Source organism: Chroicocephalus ridibundus, chromosome 3 (assembly GCF_963924245.1).
Source record: "Chroicocephalus ridibundus chromosome 3, bChrRid1.1, whole genome shotgun sequence".
Lineage (NCBI taxonomy): Eukaryota > Metazoa > Chordata > Aves > Charadriiformes > Laridae > Chroicocephalus > Chroicocephalus ridibundus.
In genome coordinates this window covers 78,034,486-78,058,981 of record NC_086286.1, presented here as the reverse complement: position 1 = coordinate 78,058,981, position 24,496 = coordinate 78,034,486, and the positions used below count along the sequence as shown (strand labels likewise).

The window sequence follows — 24,496 nt, the reverse complement described above, 5'->3', positions numbered from 1 at the left end:
CCACAAGAAAGGAGCGAGAATTATGTTTGAACGCCCGGTTCAGCCTCCTCTTTACCAGCTAGTAACTAATACTCGTTAAGAAAGCTCAGAGGGAGAGAAGCATCGGGGTGCAGAGGGAGTACTGTAGCTTCGGCCGGGGAAGAGCCTTTATCCTCGGGCTTGCTCCTTGCTACGGCCACCCTTCTTTGGGGGTTGGCTCCCCCTTGGCCTCTCGGCCATGATCAGCCCTCGCACCCCCCCGATCGCTCACCGATGACCATTAGGCCGCGCTCCCCCGCACCCCAGGGGGCGGCGCGGTCCGACAGCGGCACGGCTGCCATACCGCGGCCCCGGCCCCGGCCCCGGCCCCGGCCCCGGCCCCGGCCCCGGCCCCGGCCCCGGCCGCGCTCCCGCTCCCTGCGGGCGGGCGGGCGGGCTGAGCTGCAGTGGGTGGGGCCAGAGGAACCGGCATATGCCTCGACAGGCATCAGCACCGCCCTATGGAAAGCGGAGGGAGGCGGGCCCGAGCGGCGGCGGCCCAATAGCAAGCGCGGTCCTGCGTGATGCGGTTACCTGCGGGGTATAAAAGCAGCTGCGTGCGCGTTAGCCCCTCGCTTACACAGTATGGCCGGCGACATTAGCTAGCGCTCGCTCAACGCTCTTCTCTGTAACAGGGGAACACACGGACTACAAGGAACCGAACCGCATCGCCTGCCCGCCCGCACCCCCGCTCGGACTGTAACCCGCTCACACACGCTCACGCCGCATCCGCCGCCGGGTGGTTTTCGCTGGTTTAAAAAAAAAAAATTCCTTTTTTTTTTTTTTTACTTCTTATTCCTCCTTTTTTTTAAATTAATATTAAAAAAAAAAAAATCCTCTAGAAGGTGAAACCCGCCCGGGACGGACTGGGACCCGGCGGCGGCAGCGCGGCCCGTGCAGCAGCAGCAGCAAACGGTAGCGGCCGGGGGCGGTAGTTTGGTCGTCGTTAATTTCTGTGGTTGTTGGTTGCCGAGTTGTCTCACCATGAAGGAGAACGGTGCACACTTCTTCGAAGGGACCGAGAAGCTGTTGGAGGTGTGGTTCGCCCGGCAGCAGCCCGCGCAGCAGGAGCCGCACCAGAGCAAGGGGTCCGGCGATCTTCGCACCATACCCAGGTCCGTTAACGGCCGGGGTGGGGTTCGGTTGGGGGCGGGGGGGCGGCGGTTGGGAGCGCTGCCCCGTTTATGTGGGAATGCGGGAGGGGGGGCCGGTGAATGGCCGGCGCAGGCGGGGCCCGGCTGTGGTGGTGGCGGCGGTGGTGGCGGTGCGGAGCCGGCGGGCGAGAAGTGTGTGAGGAGGAGCGGGAGCGGGGCGGGGGGTAATGGCCGTGCGCGGGCTGGCGGCAGCGCTGACGGGGAGGCTGGTTCCGGGGTGGCTCGGGAGAGCCGTTGGTGGCAACGGCCGCGCGCGCGCGCGGCGGGCTCGCCCCCCTCCTTTCCCCCCCCGCCGTCGTTGTCGTCGTCCCCCCCGCCTCGGTGACAGCCCCGGTCTCTCTCGGGTCGCCGCGGGAGGGCAGGGGGTGACCTTCCGCTGCCCTCCCTCCCCCGTGAAGGCGGCGGAGGGAGGGAGCCTCCCCTCGTCCCGGCCGGAGGTGGCGGTGGCGGGGACGGCGCGGAAGCCATTCCGTGCCGCCACCTCGTGCAAGCCCCGTGCGGTCCCTACTGGCAACATGTGGCGGCGGGGAGAGGGGAGCCGGGCGTGTGCCGCGCCGGACGGGAGTGCCTGCCGGGGGGGTGGAGGCGGGCGGAGTGTCGCAGTGCTGCTGGCGGCCGGGGGGGCACGGCGGCGGCGCCCACCCCTCTGCACCAAGCCCCCCCCTGCGCAGGCTGCGGCTCCCGGTAGCGGCTGGCCCTGCTCGCAGGGAGAGCTGCGGAGGTGGTTTTTTTACGGCGCGGCTCCCCGCCGGCTTCGGGATGCGAAAGCTCAGAAAAACCCTGCCCGTTGAGACCGGCTGTGGAGAGATAGGAATCGCGTTCCCGGTTTATGGAAGCTGGGAAGGGGCTGGGGAGATCCCTCTGGCTGTCGCGGCCAGGATTGATGGTTCCCTCACGTGGCCGGTTTCGTAGCGCCCTCCGGCACTGTTGTAGCTGGACAGGTTGATAGAGCGGGAAGCCGTCGGTACGCGGGAACCCTTCCCGTACCCCTCCGTGGCCGGGAGGAGGCACCGGAGTGAGGCGGGGGGGCGTTGGGGTGGTGGCCACCCCCCCACCTCCCCCCTCCGAAGTGTGGCCGGAGCCGCGGTCTACACGTGAGTCGGCTGGCCCCGCTCCCGGGCCGCGCTGCCGCTTCCCCCATTGACAAGTTGAGGCCAATGGGAGCGGGGCGCCGCGAGGGGCGGGCCCGCCGCTGTCACCCAATGGGCATCTGAGGAATGTGCTGGCGCTTCTTTCCTGCCACCCAGGGAGGGAGGAAGAAAGGCCCCAGGCCCACGCAGCTCCCCGCGTACACGTGTTGGAGAGTCGGCCCTCCCTGGGAGGGGGCAGCCCTCGCCGCCTCTGGCTGAGGGGTGCCTGCTCCGCCTTTGTTAGCACGGCGGCTGGCGGCCACCTGCCGGCACGCAGCTCGTCTCTGAAACCGTGCTGGGCAAGACAGGTACGAGGTGTTCGTGCCGTATTTTATAGGAGGGAAGTCCGGGAAGAGCGGAGTACCTAGACTTATGACTTGGAATAATAAGGGGTCCGAGATCCAATAAGGTCTGTAGATCTGCAGAAGATCATGTTCAGGACAAGCGTCCTGAGGTGTCAGAAAATGGGAGCTGCAAGCTTGAAGCACAGAGCAAACTCTGCTATGGACCTAGAACTATGTACAGGTTTATAGGAGGGACGAGATTGGTATGCAGATGTAATCAGCTGACACAGTTGAAAAAAGCAGGCTTGTGTTAAGCATACAGAACAAATCTGAAGGTTATTTGTATGTCAGTAGTTCACTCTCAGTATGGTAAATGTTCAACTTCTCAGGTTCAGGAGGATCTGGTGTTTTCTGTGTACCCAGATTTGCTTGTGTATATCACCCAGGGGTCTTTGGTCAGGGAGCTTGAAGGAGAGCTTGTCATGATGTATTGAAAGTTTGGAATATGTTAAAGACGGTAGCATCTCTGTTCAAAGGCATACTTAGCATATGCTCTTTGTCTTTTCCCTTGTTTTGGAATTTCTCAGCAAATTTCCTGTGTGTATGTATTGGTAGAGTTAGTGATCCAAGGATCTGAATTGCCAGTGGGCAGATAACAGCCTTTCCTGAAATAATGACTAGCCCATGTTGTGTGTGCATGTCTATGTGTTTACACTGCTTGCTCATGGGTAGTGGAAGCTTCATTTCTGCCATGTCAGAAGCACTGCAGAATACACGTTTAGCTCTGACCTGTTGATGTAATGAGGTAGTTTGCTCATGTAACTTTCTGACTTGCAAAGCTATTTAGACCTTTCTGAAGGTCTCTTGTGAGACCCCACCTGGAGTACTGAGTTCAGCTCTGGGGCCCCCAACATAACGACACGGACCTGTTGGAGCGGGTCCAGCAGAGGGCCATGAAGATGATCAGAGGGCTGGAGCACCTCTGCCATGAGGACAGGCAGAGAGAGTTGGGGTTGTTTAGCCTGGAGAAGAGAAGGCTCCGGGGAGACCTTATAGTGCCTTCCAGTATTTAAAGGGGGCCTACAGGAAAGGTGGGGAGGGACTCTTTATCAGGGAATGCAGTGATAAGACAGGGGTTAATGGTTTTAAACTGAAAGAGGGGAGATTTAGATTACATGTTAGGAAGAAATCCTTTACTGTGAAGGTGGTGAGACACTGGAACAGGTTGCCCAGAGGAGCTATGGATGCCTCATCCCTGGAGGTGTTCAAGGCCAGGCTGGATGGGGCTTTGAGCAGCCTGGTCTAGTGGGAGGTGTCCCTGCCCATGGCAGGGGGGTTGGAACTAGATGGTCTTTAAGGTCCCTTCCAACCCAAACCATTCTATGAATATTGTGCTTAATGTGGAAATCATCAGATGTGGTTATACAGTTCTTTGGGGTTTAGTGGTGTAGCAGGTGCCACAAGGTAACAACTTGTGTAGGTAATATCCGGGCAATCCTGGAAGACTATTGCAAATCCTAGCTGAAATATGTACAGATGATTGGAGTTACGTAGGCACTTCAGGATTCCTGTCATCTTTGACTTTAAATGTGAAAGATTCCAAAAGTACTCATTTGACTTTGTGTTAATATGTTGGTGATGGAATATACAGATCTAGTTTAGAGATGGCATTCTGCAAATGCTTTCCTCATTGGCACATTCATGCTCTCTGGTGTTCTGTTTGTCAGCTCAGGCTGATGCTTACAAAACTGAAAACTTAATTTTTTAAAATTGATCAAGAGCATTTAAAGTAATTGCAAGGCAGGTACTGTGACAGTTCCTTTGTATGGTTTAGATATGGCTGTAAAGTTTTAATAGAGTAGATTCAAACTGTTAACTGTTCAACATGTGGTCTTTAACACAGTTTCAGAGCTGTGAGCAAGCTTTGAAGGCCTTTGTGTTAATTGGCTCTTAATACAAGATGTTGATTGAAGCTGTGCACCTTTTTGGTAGGAAGCTGTGACATGTCTGAGAATTGCTGTTAACCGGTGTCCAGGGGTAATTACTAGTGATATTGTGTTGCTAGCATGAAATTAGGTTTACAAACATTTTCCTTTAGAAAATTGTAGGAATTATTTATTACAGGTGATAGATGCTAGTGGAAAAATTCTAAATACAATATATCCCACTATGCTAATTCTATAAAGGCAACTGAATAAGCTAGTTTATGTTGAACAGAACTTGAAATCAAAGCTGAAACTGTAGAACAATAGCTAAATTAGAATCAAGTTGCAAACCAGTTGAGCTTGCCTTTTGTATTGTAATACCTGCTTAGTAGTGAAATGCGAGCCATTCATCTACTGAATGACTAAGCTAAGCTGGTGTTCAAAGCTAAAAATTTCCATGTGTGTGCTTGCTAGAGATTAGATATTTTAAAGTCTTTGCTGGATATCGCCAGTGAAAGAAGGGAAAAAAAGTTCAAGAACTGATGCAATTAAGAATTTTTTCCTCCTGTGGGCAAGCCTGCTTTCTAGAGAAGAGTTTGGATAGTTGTAAAGTCTTTCAGAAAAGATCTATACTTATTGTTTTAATATATTCAGTAAAGGTCCCAACTAAAAAGTTTAAGTATTGAACATGGGCTTTACTTGCTGTTAAGAGTTGGGAGTTTTTTGTTCATTTGCCAATCAGTTTTTTGAAAAGGTCTTGTGGTTGAAATAGTGGCAAGCATCTGAAGATGATGCCTACCCTACTCATATTGAAAAGTGGAATGAAGCTAACGTTTTTGTGGTCTTGAACTGTAGTGCTTGTTCTCACTATGCTTTGTAAAGCATATTTTTTAAAAATAGCCTTAAACTATGTATAAAAAAGGAGGGCTTGCTGAAAACACGAACATGCTGTAAACCCTGGAATTCTGTGGTGACTGAGTAGTGCATTCACTATGCCCACAGTAAAATAAACTGTTTATTCCGTCAGATTACGTGCAACTATGTATTTCCCATTGCAAGGCTTATCATGATCTTGAATGTACAGAAGTTTGAAACCATAGGTTAATGATGAAAGTGTTGAGTCTATGTTTCAAGTATTCAATCCTGAAGTATTCTGAAATTAAGCCTGTTTATAGACTTTATTGTGCTTCCTATTTGTCTGTATTATGTGGACACACAAGAAACTGGAGAAAACAGTGCAGTAATGAGCAATATGGAGTGATACTGATATGAGATTCTCATCCTGTATTAAATGAAAACTTCTAAGCACAAATACAGTCAAGTCCCAGATGTGAGTCCTGTAAATACTTGCTTTGTACTGCACCCTATAGCCTGAGTCAACTCACTGCTGCAGTGCTGCTGCACCTCTACCCCTTCTACCAGTCCCTAGGACCACAGCAGCATCATCTGCCTTTCTTCTCAAACAGGGAAGGTACGAGGAGCTGTGCTGTGAGCCCTGTTCTAGTCTTACTCCCGCAGGGCTGCCAAACAAAACAGAGTAGTGCTACTCTATGGAGCCTGGGAGGAAGGCAGGGTAAGCAGGATTGTGCCAGGATAAGGGCTTCTGTCACTGTGCACTTGCTGAGCTTTTTTACATGGCAATAAAAGGTAATACAAAGAATTTTATGTAAGAATTCAGTCTTCCTGTCATCAAAACTGATATTTCTAAACTAGATTCTAGCAAACAAGTTCAAAATTACAGGTAAAATATGTTTGGTCGTAACTCTCTCAATTGTAATTAAAGAATGGTTTCACACAAAGGAAACAAGCCCTTTTACACTACTGATTATGATAGTTCTTGTGGGAAGCTGAGTTATGTTGAGGGCTTTTTGGTATTTTCCTACTTTACCACTGAAACTGCTAAAGAATTTGGTTAGTCACTTTCTGTCAAAGACCTGCACTCTTGAGAGTCCATAGGACATTCTATTAAAACATGTAGCTACTGGTATATTCCTAAATGGGAATATTCCTAATGGCTGTTTACTCAGCCAGAACAGCAAGCTTTGAGGCTTATGGTAATACTTGCTGCCTTACAGCATATTCCTTCTGGAGAAGGTCACACTCAAACTTGCCCTGAGTGTTGCCTGTAAGTCTTGTTGAAGTCCTGATAGGCCTATTGGGGCTTATGCTTCCTTAAATATCTTGGATGTCAGGTATGTTTTGTCCATTGATATGAGAGACTTGGGAATACCCACTGAATATCTTTGGATGTAGAGGGCGGAGTCACCACTTGATGTAGACTGGTGTAACTGCAATAACAATAAAAGGCCTGCAACAGGAGCAATATGCAGCCTTTAAAGCACTACCCGTGGCCATCTTTGTGCTGTTGCTGAAAGATCTTGGTGTCATTTGGGAATTATTTTCTTTAGTAGTTGGTTTGGGACTTTCCAGGTAAGAAGTGTTTTGTGAGGAGTACTACTTGGAATCACTTTTGATGTGGATGTAATTTTCCATTCAGGTGCCTGTCTTTAATTCAAGATTAAATGCATGTCCCTGGAGAGTTTCTTAAGTTTAACATGAGATGCAGACAGTATTTCTGTATATCTATGCTCAGAGCATATAGAGGGTGTGTGGTTTTTTGTGCACTCCACAGATAACTGCTGAAGTAAAATTATCAAGTTGCCAGTGTCTCGTGTCTAAACTCAGGGTGCGAACATAGTTCAGGGTAACTTATCTTCAACAGCAATTTATAAACTAAGTTATAATTCTAATAGTAAATAACTCACATGCATCTGTCTGCAGAAAAATACACCAGCTGCTAGGAGATGCTTTAAAAAGCTTGTGATTTTTGTGTAGTTGGTCTGTACTGTATCTGCCTGTTTCAGGATGCTTGAAACTAGTGTTGCAACTCTGCTGACACTGATGCCTAGCCAGCTTCCATGCTCCTCGGCTGCAGCTCCTCTGCATAAGCTGTTTAGACAAGGCATTGAGTTTGGCTGTTCTGGATTGTGGTATTGGTAGGAGTTTGCTTACTTAACTGTAGCCTGCTAATGAGGTAACTGATACATCTATTGGCTCCTAATAATATTTAGTAGGTAAGAGGTAAGGGAATAAAAAGCTGCTCTGCATTTGAATGCTTGATTTTAAAACAAGATCTTACAGTAAAGTACAAGATGAAAATGCTTATTACTTTGATTACTACAGACTTGTCAGGTGTTCTATTTTAATGAAAAGCTAAGCAAGAGTATGTATACAGCTTAAAGCATCCTCAGGAGTTTCATAGGATTTATTTCCTAAGAATTCCTGCCCTGCTGCAAAACAGCTTGTCCTCCCAGTGCTGCTGGGGCTGTGTTAGCAAGGTACTGTTACTGGGGTGGTGGGATGGTACGCTCGTGGAAGCTGTTAATTGCTGATAGGAACAAGTTCTTGATGTAGTTTTTTATCTCTTTAAATTGTTATCCCCTTCCCAGTTGGCCTGAAACAGCAGTATTATGCTACTGCCTCATATGCTTGACTCCTGTGTTAAGAACCTGTTTTATCCCTGAAGGTAAAGGCTCAGAATAGGCCAATAACTTGCATTCAAAAGTACGGTTTTATCTGGCAAGGAAAACTTGATTCATAGCTTATTCATTCTTTATTTCTCAGAAACATGAAATAAAGAAGTGAACATGATGGTTTGGAACTTGGTTGAGAGGGACTGTTCACTATGCATGTCATACACACATTAAACATACTTCCTAAAAATAAACTGAAATACTTCTCAGTTCTGATAGGTTTTCCATACTGGCATCCCTGGGTGGCAGTTTGAATTGAAATTATTTGCACTCTGGTAACAAGTCTGTGCTGATAAGGCACTAAACATTGCAACACGGGTATAGGAGTAGACTGCTAAACTTGGTTTGGTTTTTTTTTCCTTTGGCATGTTCTGCTGGTCAAGTATAGAACAGTAGCTTTCTACCATTCAAGCACGGATAGTTTCTCACACTGGAGTAGACGTATTCCATTTTCATTTGGTATTCTCTGAGCATGTGCAACCATTTAAGGTGCATGGTGCTTGCCTATTGGAGAAACTATTTTGATTTTCAGTAGGTGTCAGTAATGTGAAATTCCAGGAGCAGGAGCTTACAGCTTTGGAATGAAGTGGGTAATAAGCCTACATAACAGCAGGGAGTTGGTCTCATGCATTTTCAGTTTGGACTTCCAGTGGATGCAGGTCTGCGATGGAACTTATCTACCAATGATTTTCATGCATCATAGTGCATCAAGTATGCTTGGCTTGAGTACAGAAAAGCAGTCTCCAAAGTGTTTAGAATTGTCCTGTTATCTGGCTATGGGAAATAATTTAGGAAATAGTAATGCAATCCACATACTTCCTGTTGAAAGGAGAATTTTGAAGAGCAGAAGCCCATGATAGCATTTTATTGAGAATTTGTGTTTTTGGTTTGCCTTTTTCAGTTGGAGGCTTTGCTTCCCAGTTAGTTCACTCAGTTATGAAATAAGAAGTAATGTTCTCAAATATTTCACAGTTACTATGAGCACTCTTATATGACAAAATAAAATGGGATTAGCTGCAATACATGTACTTAAAACCACAGAAATACTTTTTAAGGTGGATTTCTTGTTTCTGCTTTAAGTGGGGCTAGACATTGCTTGTCTTCAACTAGTAACACTTAAATAATTGTACAGATTAAAAAAAGGGAAGAAATGCAAGAGTTAGACTTCTAGTGAACTCAGTCTACTTGGTACAAAGTAGTCCCAGATGTTCTTCCTTAGCTCTGCTTTAAACAATGGAAAATGTCAAATGCTAAGGTCATCTTGTTTAAATAGATTATATTAAGAGCAAATCCAGCATGTTAATGGCCTTTCTGTAGTTTTCTGTGCTTAACTTTAAAATGCATACAGGTACAGGCCAGTATGTCTGCAAAACTTCTCCCAAGTCTCATCCTGGGTGCTGCAACCCTTTGTCTATTTTATGTATGCTTCTGGATCAAGCTTGACATCTTGTATATTTCTCAACTTGTAGGCTTTCTTCTAGGGCTGCTCTAATAAGATCAGATGATAAACTTACCCGTTTTTCCCGCATGAACATTTAGCATATGCTTAGTTATGGTTTTTGTAGTGGAATAGAAAAAGAATTGAGCAAAGGTTTTGTGCTACAGCAGACTTCAGCCGTAGTACCTAAATGCCAACTATAGTACTAATGAGCATAACTAGGGACTTTCTTTGCATGGTAGGCTTTGGACTTAACATGCAATATTATATTGTTGGTAGCATTCTGTACTGTTCCTTTATTATCGGACTACTTGAACACCAAAACTGTTACATCTTCCTCTATTAATAATGTGATTGAAACTTAAATGAGCCACTTTCCTGAAATGTCTGCATGTGAACTGCACTACAGTGGTACTTAAAGAATATTCTCACTTGTCTATATAAAGCTACGGTTTTGACTGTCTGACCAGGTAAGAAGCTTGTGAAGGCTGAGACGTATGCTCTTGCAAAGCCTGAGATAGTTACATGCACATTAATACGTAGACAAGTACAAAATCAGATTTGTAGTAATGTACAAACGGGGTTACTGCAGCTCAGCATCAGGCAATGTAAGGGAATGCTACCTCAGCTTTCGTAAATGGTGTGTCAGATACCGAGTATTTCTTTAATGGCAGATAAAATATTGCCAGTAGTGGTGCTGGAATGATTTGAACAGTTATTCCACCATACTAAACCAAAGTAACATGTTTCAGTTACAGTTTACAGTTCAGTTTACAGGAAGAGTATAATAGGATGTTAGAGGGAAGATACTAAGGCTGGCAAACTTATATAGGTGTGCTGTAGCTTCCAGAGAAAACTAAATCCTTCAGTCCTCTTCTCAGCAAAATTGCCTAATTGTCTAAAGGCACTTAAAAAATAGGTATAATGTATTCCCTCTTTGCATTTACCACATTTTTTAAAGATGAGCAGACACTTGCATTTTCACACTTGAGTATCAGGAACAGCTAAACCCCGTCAATGCCATAAATGTAGAGCTGAATAAATGTGCAGGACTTTATTTGAGCATTTAAAATAAGCTGGGGTTTTTTGACATGCAGATTTGAGTGGTCTGTGCTGTCATGTCTATAGTTGCAGAAGAGTATTTCATCCAGGTTCACTAACTGGGGTGGTAGGGAAAACCTCACTTTGATTTTAAGTATCCAGTAATATCACTGAGTTCATAAACTTGTTCAGATGCGCACTTAATTATGAGGGATTTTAAGACATATATGATTATCTTAAACTAATTTTTAATAGCTTCAGTCTGATCTAAAAGGAGGCTATAGAGTGAGTTTGTAAGTTAAGTATGTTCTGGTTGACTCCTGTGTGAATATACTGGTTTACTGCAGTATACACTTTAAAAGGGAAGATCTTCAAATATTAGTAGTAAAGGTACAGAATTTGGTTTTGGGAGGCATTCTCAAGGGAGGGAGAAATTAAGGCAGTTATTTACTGGGGTGTTTAAAGAAGCAAAGAACATCTGGATATTTTTATTTATATGTACATCAGAATTTAAAACTTTGCAAGCCCACCAGTGTTTTAAGGAGGAGGATTGGTGGCTGCTGGAGGAACCCTGCTGATAGTTAACAGTGAGTGCTCTGTCCTGAAGTACAACTACAGAGCTCTTGCAATGTCCATAAAGGGAGGGGGATCTGACTCCTGAGGAAGGATTAGGCTGACAGTTACGTGGGCAGCTGAGCCAATCTAATAGTGTGCTTAGTGATGAAAAAATTGCAATTCTTTCATGCTCCCAGCTGTGAAGGGTCCTATAGTTGTCTGATGGGCAGCTTAGTTTTATGTTGGGTTAGTAAATGTCTTGGTTCATGATGCAAGAGCCAGCACAAACCTGGGGGTGGAATATGCTGTGGGAGGGGAGAGATGGCAGAGGTAGGGCAGCTACTGCTGTCCTGTAATTTTGCAACTTCGGGAAGTTTTATCTGTTGCCGCCTGCTTTATAGCGGACTATATTGCATTCTACTAATCTGATGTCAACACAACTAAACTAACTACTACAACCATACAACTAAACTAATTACCAAAGTAGTTTTTTGCAAGTCTGTTACTTTTCATGAAAATTTTTGTGAATCTTGGGGCTTAATTTGAGCCCTTTGATTTTTTTTCATCTTCTTGTAGAATGAGTAATGACACTAAAGAATTGAAATACTAAATTTCTACCACTATACTGAAATCTAGTGCTGTAGCTTCAACTTGCACTATATGAAAATAGTTCAGTTTATTTTCTTGTAAGTGTAATATTCTAACCTATTTGATATAAGTCTTCTATATCTTCTAGAGGTAGAAGGAATTCTGTGATCCTGATCAATCAAAGAGGAATTTGGGTCATTGAGATATATTAGGTTTTAGGGTTGGTTTTCAATTAAATTATGGGCTTGACTCTAAGCTGGACAAATAAAACATGCTAATGTTAATTTGCTCCTTTATTACTCTAGTAGTTGCCAATGACTATTGTGACTGAAGTACATGGAGATACAACTTAAAGAATGCCTTTAAGTTATAACAATGAATTTTATCTTGGAATGTGTGAGATACAGTATTTAAAATAATCCTGACTTGCCTAGTTAGAAGCTTTGGGTTGCTGTTTGACAATTGCCTTCGTGCAGCAGATTACACTAACAGATCTTGAGGAATACATAGCCTTTGGGAGCTAAGAACAGGATATTACCGCATTGTGATAGTTCCTATATAAAAGTCCTCACCTTTCGTGCTCTCAGATCCAGCAACTGAAAACAAGAGCTACAGTCTTGTTTGGGCTATACTCTTTACCCAGGGTTGCAGAAACTTTCAGTTTAACATGTTGACTGTCTTCTATAACTTCTTCACAGGATTGAGTGGGACAAACTTCTGGAGAATGTGCATTGTTTGATCATAAGTGTGACAAAAACTGACAAGCAGGAAGCTTATGTACTCAGGTAAGCCACTAGCTTACTATTTTAGATTCCAAGAGGTAAAAAAGTTGAAGCTGTTGTGTGGGATCCACTTGGCCAAGAGTACAGTCTTAGTTTAAGATCATGCTATTCATGACTACAACTTGCAGGGGTCATAATACTGTCATGCTTCTGTTCAGTAGCAGAAGTGTCTTCATAGTTATTGGTGTTTGTCTTTTTAATTTAACTAAAAGGATTAAGGACAGGGCTATGGCGTTTCTGTACCTGATCATTGAATTTTATCCAGGGGATAAATCAGTCTCCCCAGTTAAGAGGTTTAGGATTACTTCAGCAGAATAGTGCATGTAAGTGTCACACTTAGATCAGCAAAAACTGTATCAGTAGATTGGCTTTAACTCCAGATAATGCAATCAAGCAGAACAACTCTTGCAGCTGAGCTAAGGATGTCTGTAAAAACGTAGCTTTCCTGAAATCTTGGAATTTTTGTGTTGTGCAGCAGTTAGTTGTAAGGACACTACTTTTGCCATGTGTTTTTCATTTTGCAAAATACTTTCATGCTTTTTCTACATGAACTTTACAGATGCATTGACATTCTCTGTTTTACTTCAGATTACAAAAACTGAAGCTTTTGTACTGTGAAAGACTGCCTTGAAGGCAAGGTTGGGCTAAGAGCAAGCTAGTCAAAGAAACTGCTGAAATCTTGTTTCTGCAAGCTTCATATATTTAAAACAAAATTCTAAAAGAATGTAACTAGTTAAACTGTGTCCTGGATGAAATATAACCTTTACTTTGAATTCTTAAACAGCATTCCAAACTGCGTTAGTTTAAGGTGGACTTATTCCCATTGCTCAGTTACTTGGTAAGAAGATACTTGTTACACATGTTTAAGGTTCTGGATGTAGTATCAGTGCTAATCTCCAGTTCAGTGGGACTGTAGTTAAGTATCTGACTTACAGTTTATGTATAGTTAATTTCTGTATCTTATGTTTAAGGTGTATCCTATAGCTGTGCCTGTGCTCTCATTATGAGACTTCCTGTTTCTGTGGGCAGGTGCTCATTTACCACTTTGCAGTAGTCAGCTTTCCTAGAGGATGCAGCCAGACAATTTATGAAATTCTTTTCAGGCTCTTGCCTTTTTTGAGTTGACTTTCTCATTGGCTTTATTTTGGCTGAGAAGGTCAGATGTCAAGTTTGACCCTGTTCTGTGTCTGGGTTAAGAAATTAAATTACATGTCTATGTTTACTCAGTTCACATCATGTTTGTATTTCTTGAATAGATTAAGGATATGTAATGCATGTAGTACCTCTTTTCCTGTAGTGTCATAACTGTGTAATATACTTGCAGCAGGTACTTGTTTTGGGAAATCATAACAGCTCTCAAATATTAGCTAAAATCTATTGGTTTGATCCATTTGCTAAACATGTTTAAGTAGCATATGCTGAATGTTCACTTACAGTAATGCATTTGGTTGGGATAAGAACCAGGATCTAACCATTCTCTTCTGGCTTGCTTAATATAGAGCACTTAATATATTTTTAACACTTTTTTTTACAGTGAGAGTAGCATGTTTGTCTCCAAGAGACGTTTCATTTTGAAGACGTGTGGTACCACCCTCTTACTGCAAGCACTGGTTCCCCTGTTGGAGCTTGCTAGGGAGTACAGTGGGTTTGACTCAATTCAGGTAAGGTGCCAGAAATGCTGCCTCTTCCTTAAAATGTACAAAAAGCTTTTCACTAATACTTCAACTTCACTGATTTTATTAAATATTCTGAAACTTCCTTTGCTGTTTCTGTATGCTTCCCACAATGGGAAGACTCTAAGATAAGATTGCTTGGTCTGCTGTAGGATTTAGCCTTCTATTTGCCTCTTAAAGGATGCTGACTTATAAATGCTATTGTACTGAGTTAAGGTTACTTAAGGGTGAAAGAGTTCCATGTTGTGTTGTCAGTGCTGAAGTCACTGATGTTTTCTTGTGGAAAACAGATTTGTAAGCAGTCTCCTGTAGCTTACAAATTAAGCTAGGAATAACTGTATGCCTCTGAAATGGAAATACAACAGCTAGCAGCGTTTGGACAATGAAAACTTAGGTCCTGTGAAATACTAAATGCATGCATTTTTCTAGATTTTTAGATTCAAGGTGGACAGCTGTATGAAATAGCTAAGATGCACCATTATTTTTTCAGAGCTTCTTTTATTCACGTAAGAATTTCATGAAGCCTTCCCACCAGGAGTACCCACATAGGAATTTCCAGGAAGAAGTAGAGTTTCTTAATGAAATTTTTCCAAGTAAGTTCATTAACCTTCAGCAAAGTTGCACAGCTTGTGTGAAGTGTTGATGTGAAGTGAGAAGTGACAAGCTGTACAACACGTACAGGCTTCCAGGCCATTCATTCATCAGTCCTTGCAGTTCTGTAGCCAGCACAAGCTTTGGCTGCATAAAAATCCAAAGCTATAAATACATATTTTCTGAATTTCTTACACTAACTTGCCAAGATCAGAATTCATATCACACTGAGCTTGACACTTAACACCTTTTCTTAACTGAGGTCGTCTTCAGGCTTTCAAATGGAGTGTAGTCATTCTGCAGAATCCAGCTCTTGCTAACCCTAAAAGTCTCATTAAAAAGGTAGAATAGTAATTTAAGGTAACTAGTACACTGAAGAAAAATGTAAGCTTTTGGCAGAAGAGTTGGTGCTCTAAAGATTAAATGTTTAATAAAATCTAAAACCTACAAGAAGAACCTTGAATGTTAACTACTGGCAGAAAAGTTTTTTGAAGGAACATGGAAGCTGTAGTACTTACCTGAGTTATTTGAAAATATATGCTAACCATAAATTCATTAGATTCTTCAGAATGCTAGGGGTTCTGTTTGTAGCTAAAGCTGTAATCTGAATTTCCTGCTGGTAGGCTCTGAACTGGGGTGTCCAGACTACCTTCTGAGGGAGCCCATTCTACTGATTATTGGCTTAACATTCCTGAAGTTAAAGGCCTGCTTATTTGATACAGATGCTGACTGTATCAGTGGTCTGTGAAAGACTTCTATTATCTTTAAATATGAAATGAAGCTAGTCTTTTATATAAAGCATCAGCTGTGGTACATTAACTGGAGACTTTTTGTCTTGTCAGATGGAGCAGCTTATTGCATGGGGCGTATGAATTCTGATTGCTGGTACGTATGTGAAGACTTTAAAATCTTTGGGGCTTACCGTAGAACTTAACTTGGTGCTGCTAATATTTATTACATAAGTGATCTGTATCTTATAGGTACCTGTACACCCTGGATTTCCCAGAGAGTCGGATATCCAATCAGCCTGATCAGACACTGGAAATTCTGATGAGTGAGCTTGACCCAGTAGTTATGGACCAGTTCTACATGAAAGATGGTGTTACTGCAAATGATGTCACTCGTGTATGTTTGCTTGACAACTAAGCATTTCTGGGGATGGTGGGAATGGGGCAACAAAACGCTTCACTTGCCATTTAATACAAGGTTTATTTTTTGGTAGGAAAGATCTCAAAACATCGGGTTAATGTTTTGAGGGAAAAATAGATTTAACACTCTAGAGTGTTTTCAATTCACATTTTCAATGCCCCTGCTTTAGTCTTCTGAAAAAAAGCGATTTGCAGTGCTTTGGGTGATTGGAAGCTTATCCTCTGAAAAATTGAGGAATAGGAATAAAACCACAATTGAGTAACATCCACTGAAGGATGGAAGTTATGAGGAGTAAGACTTAGACTGAAGATAATGAATGCTGAGGGGATGTATGTATCAAAATCAAGGTTAAATCATGGAGCCATTTGGATGGCAGGCGGCAGATTTAAGGTATATGCATAACTTGATGGTTTTGCCCCCTTTTCTCTTCTTTTCCAAATGGGAAAGTCCTGTGATACGAACAAGTTTCTCTGGCAAGTCCAGTGGCTTCATCTGGTTTTCCACCTTAGGCTTTGATTCTTATACTGTATTTGCTATTGAGATTTGGCTGTAGCTCAAGTACTGTGTGGGAAAGCAAAGTGCTTGAGACTGCATTTCATTCCAGAGGATAAAGTAGTATGTTGTCACTCTGGAGTAATGTAAACGGCCTTCACTTTGTGGATGCGGTTGAACAGGAGCTCTGTCTTCCATTTTAGTTGCAGAAGCAGTTACAAGAATTCTAAGCTGTTCCTTTGTCTTGGAGGTATGCAGCTTGGTTCTGAAAGAGGTTAAGTATCTGATAACTCGTGTGCAACTTGTCACTCAGTCACTTGCTTAAGAAGTGGCAGGGTGCAAAGCAAGTTCATCTACAGGGGTACAAATTATCAAACTGACTTGTTATTGTGAGAATTCTGATGCCTTGTCCCCTGAACAGGTGTTCATTCTGCCTTTGAGTTAAATCTAAACAAGGATAAGGATGCAAGTATAAGAATAAAATGAGTGATGTCATTTTAACTTCTGTTTCAGATGAGTGGAATTCGTGACCTGATACCAGGTTCTGTTATTGATGCTACAATGTTCAATCCTTGTGGGTATTCAATGAATGGGATGAAATCGGATGTAAGTTTTACACTTAACTGGTAATCAGTATTAAAGTAAACAGTAATTATTTGGTGGTAATAATATTTTTTTTTCAGGGAACTTACTGGACTATTCACATCACTCCAGAACCAGAGTTTTCTTATGTTAGTTTTGAAACAAACATAAGTCAGACCTCATATGATGACCTGATTAGAAAAGTTGTAGAGGTTTTCAAGCCAGGAAAATTTGTGACAACCCTCTTTGTTAATCAGGTGAGTTTTCTTACATTGGCTTGTCAGTTCCTGAAATGCATAGAGACACAAACAAAGCAAGGCTGGATAACTTTTTTTTACTGGGACACTAGTAGTTTCCAGTGTGCCTCTGTATTTGGATGGTAGCTTATTTGGAAAGTGAAAATACTCTTCAGTGTTGCTTTGGCATGCACTAAATCTCATCTCCAGAAAACTTAAACACTAAGATAAGGCAGCCCCATCTCAGTATTTATTCTAATGACTTCCCATGCAGTTCTGTAAAGGCATAATTTCTTGCTTTGGCATTTTTCTGTATTTGGCTGCAGCTGTCAGTTGTAGAAGCACTGCTGTTAATGGTGATGCTACCAGCTAATGGTTCATAGAAAAGCAGTACCCTGCATAGGGAGCAGAATTGTTGCTTGGGATTGAAACTTACTGCAGCACTGTCAGGCACAGGTTTGAGGCACGTTGGTAACAGTATCACAAGAACCACACAGAATGCTAGTGCTAGCCCATCCTTAAATGCTGAGTTTAAAAATAACTTTCACTTTTTTGTCTTCTAGAGCTCTAAATGTCGTACAGTGTTTTCTTCTGCCCAGAAGATTGAAGGGTTTAAACGTCTTGATCACCAGATTGCCCAATTCAGTGATTATAATTTTGTTTTTACCAGTTTCACAAAGAATCGCCAGCAACAGCACAGTTGATTAAGAATGAAGAAAAAGCGCAAAAAGAAATCCCATATAGAAGGTGGTGGTTGCTTTCTAGTTAATGATTCAGGGGGCCATGCTTTCCACTCCCACCACCTTGTAGTTGTGGAAAGCCCTAGGTGTAATCATAGTATAACCATTTTGAATTGTATGCATTATTATATCAAGGAGTTAGATATCTTGCATGAATGCTCTCTTCTGTGTTTAGGTACTCTATGCCACTCTTGCTGTGAAATTGAAGTGCATGTAGAAAAATCTTACTGTATGAAACTTTACAACACTTGTAAAAATGATTCAGGTAGAATTACACACAGTATAGTTTTTCTCCAGGTATCACCAAAAATTCCCCACAGACAAGGCTTTCGTCCTCATTAGACTTTAGCCTCAGCCTACTCACTGGGGACAGTTCTTTGTTAAATTGTCACTTTTTTCATCTATGTTGTGATTTCAGTCTAAAACAGTTTTTGACAAACTTTTATGATTTCTAATGAAACTGATTCCTAATTAACACTTCCATGTTTGGAGAAAGTTCTTAAAACAGTTACAAATTGTTTTGCTACTACAGGTGATGGTTGATTTATTTTTAAATCGGACTGACTTTTCATGCTCTACTCAAGCTTATAGGAATTTGCTCAGCTATACTGTAGCACTGGGCTAATGCATTGGTCTTTCACCTCTAGAAACTTGAATATAGGTACTAATGCAGATTAAACTTCATCTTACCGTAATGCTTATTTGTCTGTCTACATCCCCAAGCTGTCACACTGCTACACAATGGCAGAATTTGAAGAAGGTCCCAGATTTGATAGGGGAAGAGCTGAGTCAGGACACAAGTGCTTTTGCGTAGTTGTGTGACAGCTTTGCAAAGTGCATGTTCAGATTGGCACCAGACATTTTCTTTTCCTAATCACCAATTATGTCAGACTAAGAAGCTGGTGCTCTTGAGCACTGGTGGGCAGATCTAGTGAAGGAATGGAATTTGCCAGGCTGGGTGTGTTGATTGGTTTGGATTATTCTCAGTAAAACCTGTGACCTACCACTTCTAACTGTAAAGAGTGCTTCTAAATTGGTCCAGTGTCACTTCATTTTGTTGTTCCAAGCAAAGCTAATGCCTCTGTCTTGTGACAGTCCTGTGACATTGTTGTGCATGTGACTTACGTTGTATTTGAGTGTTGTGACTTCATCTGTTTTTTCCTCCTAATTACTAAGGTGGTTCCCCTTACTGTGACTTGAGGGCATTAAGTGAAGGCATAGAACAAGAACTGTCTGGGACACCTGGACAGAAGTGAAGTAGAATGCTATTCATAGAGCATGAATAAGTGTGTAATTCAAAGTCACTTTAATGGGTATTGACTAAAATGCAGGCTTTAAAGAGCTGGCACACTTTCAGCTACGTTTGGAAATGCTGGGATTTTAACAGCTGTGAGACCAGCATGTTAACTATGAAATTGAGATTATTTTTTTTCCCCCCCGCTCTTGTCCTCGCAATGTTTTGACTCTTTCTGGTTTGACGCAGTGGTTTTTCGTTCCTTCTGTATTTATAAATGAAGCACTTTTTCAGTGCTTCTAAACTAAAGTCTGCTTGGTTAGAAATCAAGTGGTTGGAACACTTTGATTTTTTTTTTTATTTTAAGCATATTGAAGTTCTTTACCAATGTTACCAATTACTTGCTGTAAATGGCACTAATGCTTTTGGTGTTAATATTGAGGACCAATATTTCAGTGTTTTTTTTTTTTTTTCTTAAATGTTGTCCCAACTGACCTGACATTTGTTGGCTTGAGGTCCTTTAAGTAGACCGAAGATCCCCTTTCAAGTAATACTGAAATACGCATTTTTACAAATGGAAGCATAAGCCTCGGCTATAAAAATGAAAGCTGTTGAATGGATTATTGAACTATCTAGGGTGATCAGGATGGAGGGAGTATGGTGTTTATAATTTCTGTGGTGTTAGACTTTGATCATTTAAAAATATCTGTACCACAACTTAATGCTTCAATAAAAGTTCGCTTAAATTGTTTGTAGTGATGATGCAGCAATTCTATCCTTCACACTCTTCATGCTTTTTGGTACCAAATGGTTTAATTTGAAATAGGTTTATGCGTTTCTTTTTCTAAATTACTTTAAATTTACTTTGCCCTTGTAGGCGATGCATCTCAACTGTTAACATGTTGGTAGTTTAAAATGAGACAGCATGTCAAAGGAAGACAAATGAAAAAGTTACGGTGTTCTTGAGGCTCTAAAGGTGTTTGTCTAAATGAACACACAAAAATTTGGGATTTGCTGTCTTTAACCTGTATTTTTTCCTCAGCATTAAATATTTAAAATATTCCTCTGAATTAAGACAACTTCTGCTTCTGCTGGTCTTAAGTAACAAAATCCTGGCATACTGTGCTTCAGCCTAGACTGACTTTGAGAACTCACAGTAAAGTTAAAGTAGGCGTGTACCTAATCTGGATAGTAAACCAGGCCAGAAGCAGGGGCTGGGAGTGTCAGTGCTAAGCAGATGCAGCCAGTGTAACTGAAGCTTCCTGGATTCCATGTGATTAGTCGCACAGCAGCTGCAGCGTAACCATACCTGCAAAGCTTTAACAGTGCTGGTATCCCACCCAAAGTCACCTAAGTAGGGAAAACTTGTGTTAGTGTTGAAGGCCTAATATCTTTAAATTGTTCATGTCTGAATACAGGTTTCATTAGTCTCCCAGAACCTATTCTGTGATGCTAGACTTCTCTAATTGTGCTTTGGATATTAAATAGTAACTTCTCCCAGTTATTTCAAGTACTTAACACTGTTGAAACTGCCCAACTAAGTCTTCTGTGAAAGGAAGAAATTCCAGCTTACAGCATCGAGTGATCCTGTCTAACAGTGTCAGCTATGGCAAGTTAGCAGTAACCTACCTCTGAAGAACTGTTTTCTGGACTGCGCTCCACAAAACTGAAGATTCATCTTAGTGTTTTTCTATTTTAACCCAATTTGCCTGAAACTTGCAGGTTTCCTGTAGAATTACTTGTCATCTTCCTGTGTTTTACCTTGGGAATGCTCTTCAATAATAGTCGTTTACACTAGCTGTTCTCTCTTGTAAATGGTGCTGACAATGGATTTGAGAACACAGTGTCTATGTAATTCTGTCTGTTATAGCAACACAAATGCAAAGCTTGCTGTAGGCATTAGCTGTGTTAGATTTCTGAATTACAATAAATTGATGGAATAACCATTGTAAAGGGGCGGTGGGAAGGGCTTTCTGTAGATGTCCTGCTGTCAGATGAGTCCCATCCGGTCTTGTGGGTTTGTGAGGTCTAGCTTGATGCCACCTATAGTATAGGGAGCAGGCTTTCCTACTAATAACAAAGCCTGTGTGCTTTGAGAGGAGACAGTCTGGGTGAAAAGAGATGAATCAGCTTGGGTACTCGGATCTGAGTGCAGAATAGCTCTAGGAAGTGGCTGTCAGTCTGGCTGCTGCTTTGGTGGTGCAGGATTACGTGTTGGCAGAGAAATTATGAGGCTTCCCAACTAGGGAGGTTGTAAACTCAGGTTTCCCTAGCGATGGTCCTAAAAGGAATGCCACCAATACCTAAAGGCACAAGGCTTGGAAGCAGTGCTGAGGCTGTGCTCCAGAAGTGTGGAGTTCTCCCAAGATGTACAGCCAAAACTATATTAAAGGTGGAAAAAATTGCTTCCAAACAGATTATGTATAATCTGAAGCCTGTTGAAGTGTTAAAGCAGAGCCTGTGGCTAAAGCCTAGAAAGAACAGGACGGTTCAGTGCTGACCTGGTAAGTTCCTGTGTGACCAGAGTAATGACCATTCAGTACAGAAGTTAATGAACAACTGAGGAACTGCTCTGGCTCAGCTAGGTGGAGCTGAGCAAACAGGATTCAGGTGTAAAGGAATGCAGAGAATCACCTGCATGTTCTTAAATACTCTCAAGGAAAAAATACTCCAGTTTGAAATGCTGGCGCAGCTGCACTGTGAATGTACCTACAGGCAAGCGCTTGGAAGAGAACGCTGTCATTAGAAAGCTACTGAGACTGGCATTTCCTGACACTTTGTTCCATTTGACTTTCAGTTGCATGATTAACTTCAGGTTAAATTACACTTGCACTTTTTTGTCCTGCTTCACTTCGCGCTGTGGAGTTGCTGGTGGTGTAACCCACGGAGTGTTCTGCATATTGCTTACAGTTCAGGCAGGCCTCTGTTGGTTGGGGGAGATTGGATTGGCGAAAGAATTGCTTATAATATTTGCTATTAGTATACCTCATGCCCAGAAGGAAGCACTTCTGGAAATGAGGTTTAGCCAAATTTCAAGTTAACTGTTCAGTTTTCTTCTGTTTCTTGTAATACACTGTATTTACAGTACTAGAGCTGCTGTTACCTTTAATTAAAAAAAATATATATTAAGCAGGCCCTAGAGAGTCTTGCTTCTATAACTGCTTGAGAGCCATATTTTAATACAAATTTTACATTCTCTATAACGTGCTTGGTTCTGCCTTTGGCAACTGCTATAAATTTTAAATACGTGTATACAAGTCTAATATGTAAAGTCACACTTAGGAGCAAATTCAGGCACATGAATACAATAATTCCAGCATTTTTCATTCCTGTGTTAGCCAGAACATGAAACCACATTTTTGCTGTGTAGTTCCTAATGTGCATGCTTTGCCTAATTCCTAACTTTAAATTATGTAATTTATAGCATTCCTGTTTTTTTTCTCCCGTGTACCTTCTTCTAGATTATATTGATCCTTTCAGTCTCTTGCTCTAAACTTGTCCTAAAAATACTAGGATTTCAAAATAGCATGCGAGCCATCTGCCCATCTGAAGACATGTGCTGGAACTACTGCTTTTTAAGTCTGGAATGAGTAAGCGTGCCAGTATGAGGTTCCTGGTGCTCAAAAAAACCCAGAAAAAATCCAGTTAGCCCTGAGAGAAATAAAACTAAGTCCTTGGTGACCTTCCAGACACATTAAGCAAGTGCTGTGACTGACAGCCACTCATCTAGTAACTCATAGACTTCTACAGTTTTAAACGTAACCCAAGATACAAAAAGTGCAACTTTTTCTTCCTTTCCTCTTTCCCTGCTATCCACTGATTTTTATTTCGGTTGCTCTTAGAGTTGCAGAAACTTAGTTTAATTGCAATAAATAGGAGTCTGGGTACAACTATCAGATTATCTGCAACATGTAACCTAATACTGGCTGGCTTGCAATGATATTTAATTTTAATTTCTCTAGCACCATTTGAGGATTTATATACTTGGAAAAAAAATCATTGATTTATGATATGCAAAGTATTTGACCTCAGAAAGCCTAAATTAGAAATCTGATTTTCAAAATATTCCTGCACTACCCCTTTTGCTTGATTAACTGTTACATGCAATTTAATGGACTCAGGCATCTCCTGTTATATGTATTTTGTGTAAATATGTAGTTGCTGGCGCATCAATTACTGTAACCTCATAAGCAGCAGCATGGGTTAGTTAAGATAATCTTTTTACTAGGGTAGCGAGAAAATTACTTGGAAAACCGTGAGGTACACGTTGTGCCAGACAAACCGCACCCACAGGCATACACACATATCTGCTTTCTCATTTTCTGCACCCATTTGAGCAGAAATAAAGGCTTGTTGAGCGGGCTGCTTGAGATGAGCTCTGTAGTGCTGCACCTTCTTTTGAAAGTCTCACTGGCCAAAAATGGGTCCTCTCTCAAAGGTGAGTTACGAAAGGGGCTGCCTCCTGTTTATAGCTTCTTAAATGGTTCACTCAAAGTAAAGCTTTCACTGTGGATACAGTGTTTGACCTCTGTGATCTAGTTTATAATATCCTACTTAAACATTGCCAGTTAAAAATTGCAAGCTACCTGAGCTGCTGGTAGCCTATTCATAAAAATGAGACACATCAGACTTCCAGAGACTCCAAAATAAATCCAGATTCCAGGAGCTGTGTGGAGAAAAGTATCCAAACATACTGCTGCTGTCAATTCACTGTTTCCTGCGCTCTTGAGAACAAGTATGTGGAGGCAGAAAACAGCGTGATACTCCTTCCAAACCACTGTAATAGATTAAATAGATAGATTAAATAAATAATAATTTAAATAAGAAATAAATTTAAATATTATTATATTAATAATTTAAATAGATTAAATATTAGTTCATTCCACGGTCAGAATTTGCAGAAGACATCTATGTGTAAGCTTCATTAAGCAACACCCCTTTCTCTCTTTTAAATAAATACACTACTGAATATTAAAACTGAAAAAAAATTTAAGCAGGTATTTTGTAATAAAAGCCCTCTTTTAAATAGTTAATTTAGAGTCTTAAGTAGCTCAGAGTACTCTGAAATCATGCACTTGTTTAAGTCACAGCTTACACCGCTATTGATGAAAGGAGAAGGGATGGGGCACTCAGTGGTCAACTGTATTGAATATTTACTCTTGTAAATTCAGTCCCAGGGAACTCGATGGAATGACAGGTGGGAGCATGTTCCACAATGCAATTGTAACGCAGTGCTACAGCCCTCAAGAACATCTTTTAAATATCACATTGTTGTCAAAAATAATAGTGCAGTTTGAGTAAGAGGGTCCTTAGCAATCGTTATTCAGAAATGCGAGGAGACTTTAAAATGA

The 24,496-nt window shown here is 41.9% G+C and overlaps 1 protein-coding gene across 1 annotated transcript; it reads left to right on the top strand.

Moving 5' to 3' along the window:
• The first annotated feature begins 604 nt into the window (after window positions 1-604).
• Window positions 605-19,900, top strand: AMD1 (adenosylmethionine decarboxylase 1). The gene is made up of 9 exons (XM_063329784.1): window positions 605-1,133; window positions 12,365-12,451; window positions 13,983-14,109; window positions 14,612-14,714; window positions 15,555-15,597; window positions 15,693-15,837; window positions 16,867-16,959; window positions 17,037-17,192; window positions 17,735-19,900. The coding sequence occupies exons 1-9, from the start codon at window positions 1,003-1,005 to the stop codon at window positions 17,873-17,875; spliced, it is 1,026 nt and encodes a 341-aa protein (XP_063185854.1). The 5' UTR covers window positions 605-1,002; the 3' UTR covers window positions 17,876-19,900.
• Window positions 19,901-24,496: the final 4,596 nt, after the last annotated feature.

Excerpts from the sequence above, each read along its gene's own strand:
- AMD1 (XM_063329784.1), top strand. The coding sequence starts at position 1,003 with ATGAAGGAGAACGGTGCACACTTCTTCGAAGGGACCGAGAAGCTGTTG. Across the intron at positions 12,452-13,982 it reads CAGGAAGCTTATGTACTCAG|TGAGAGTAGCATGTTTGTCT; the intron begins GTAAGCCACTAG and ends TTTTTTTTACAG. Across the intron at positions 16,960-17,036 it reads TGAATGGGATGAAATCGGAT|GGAACTTACTGGACTATTCA; the intron begins GTAAGTTTTACA and ends TTTTTTTTTCAG.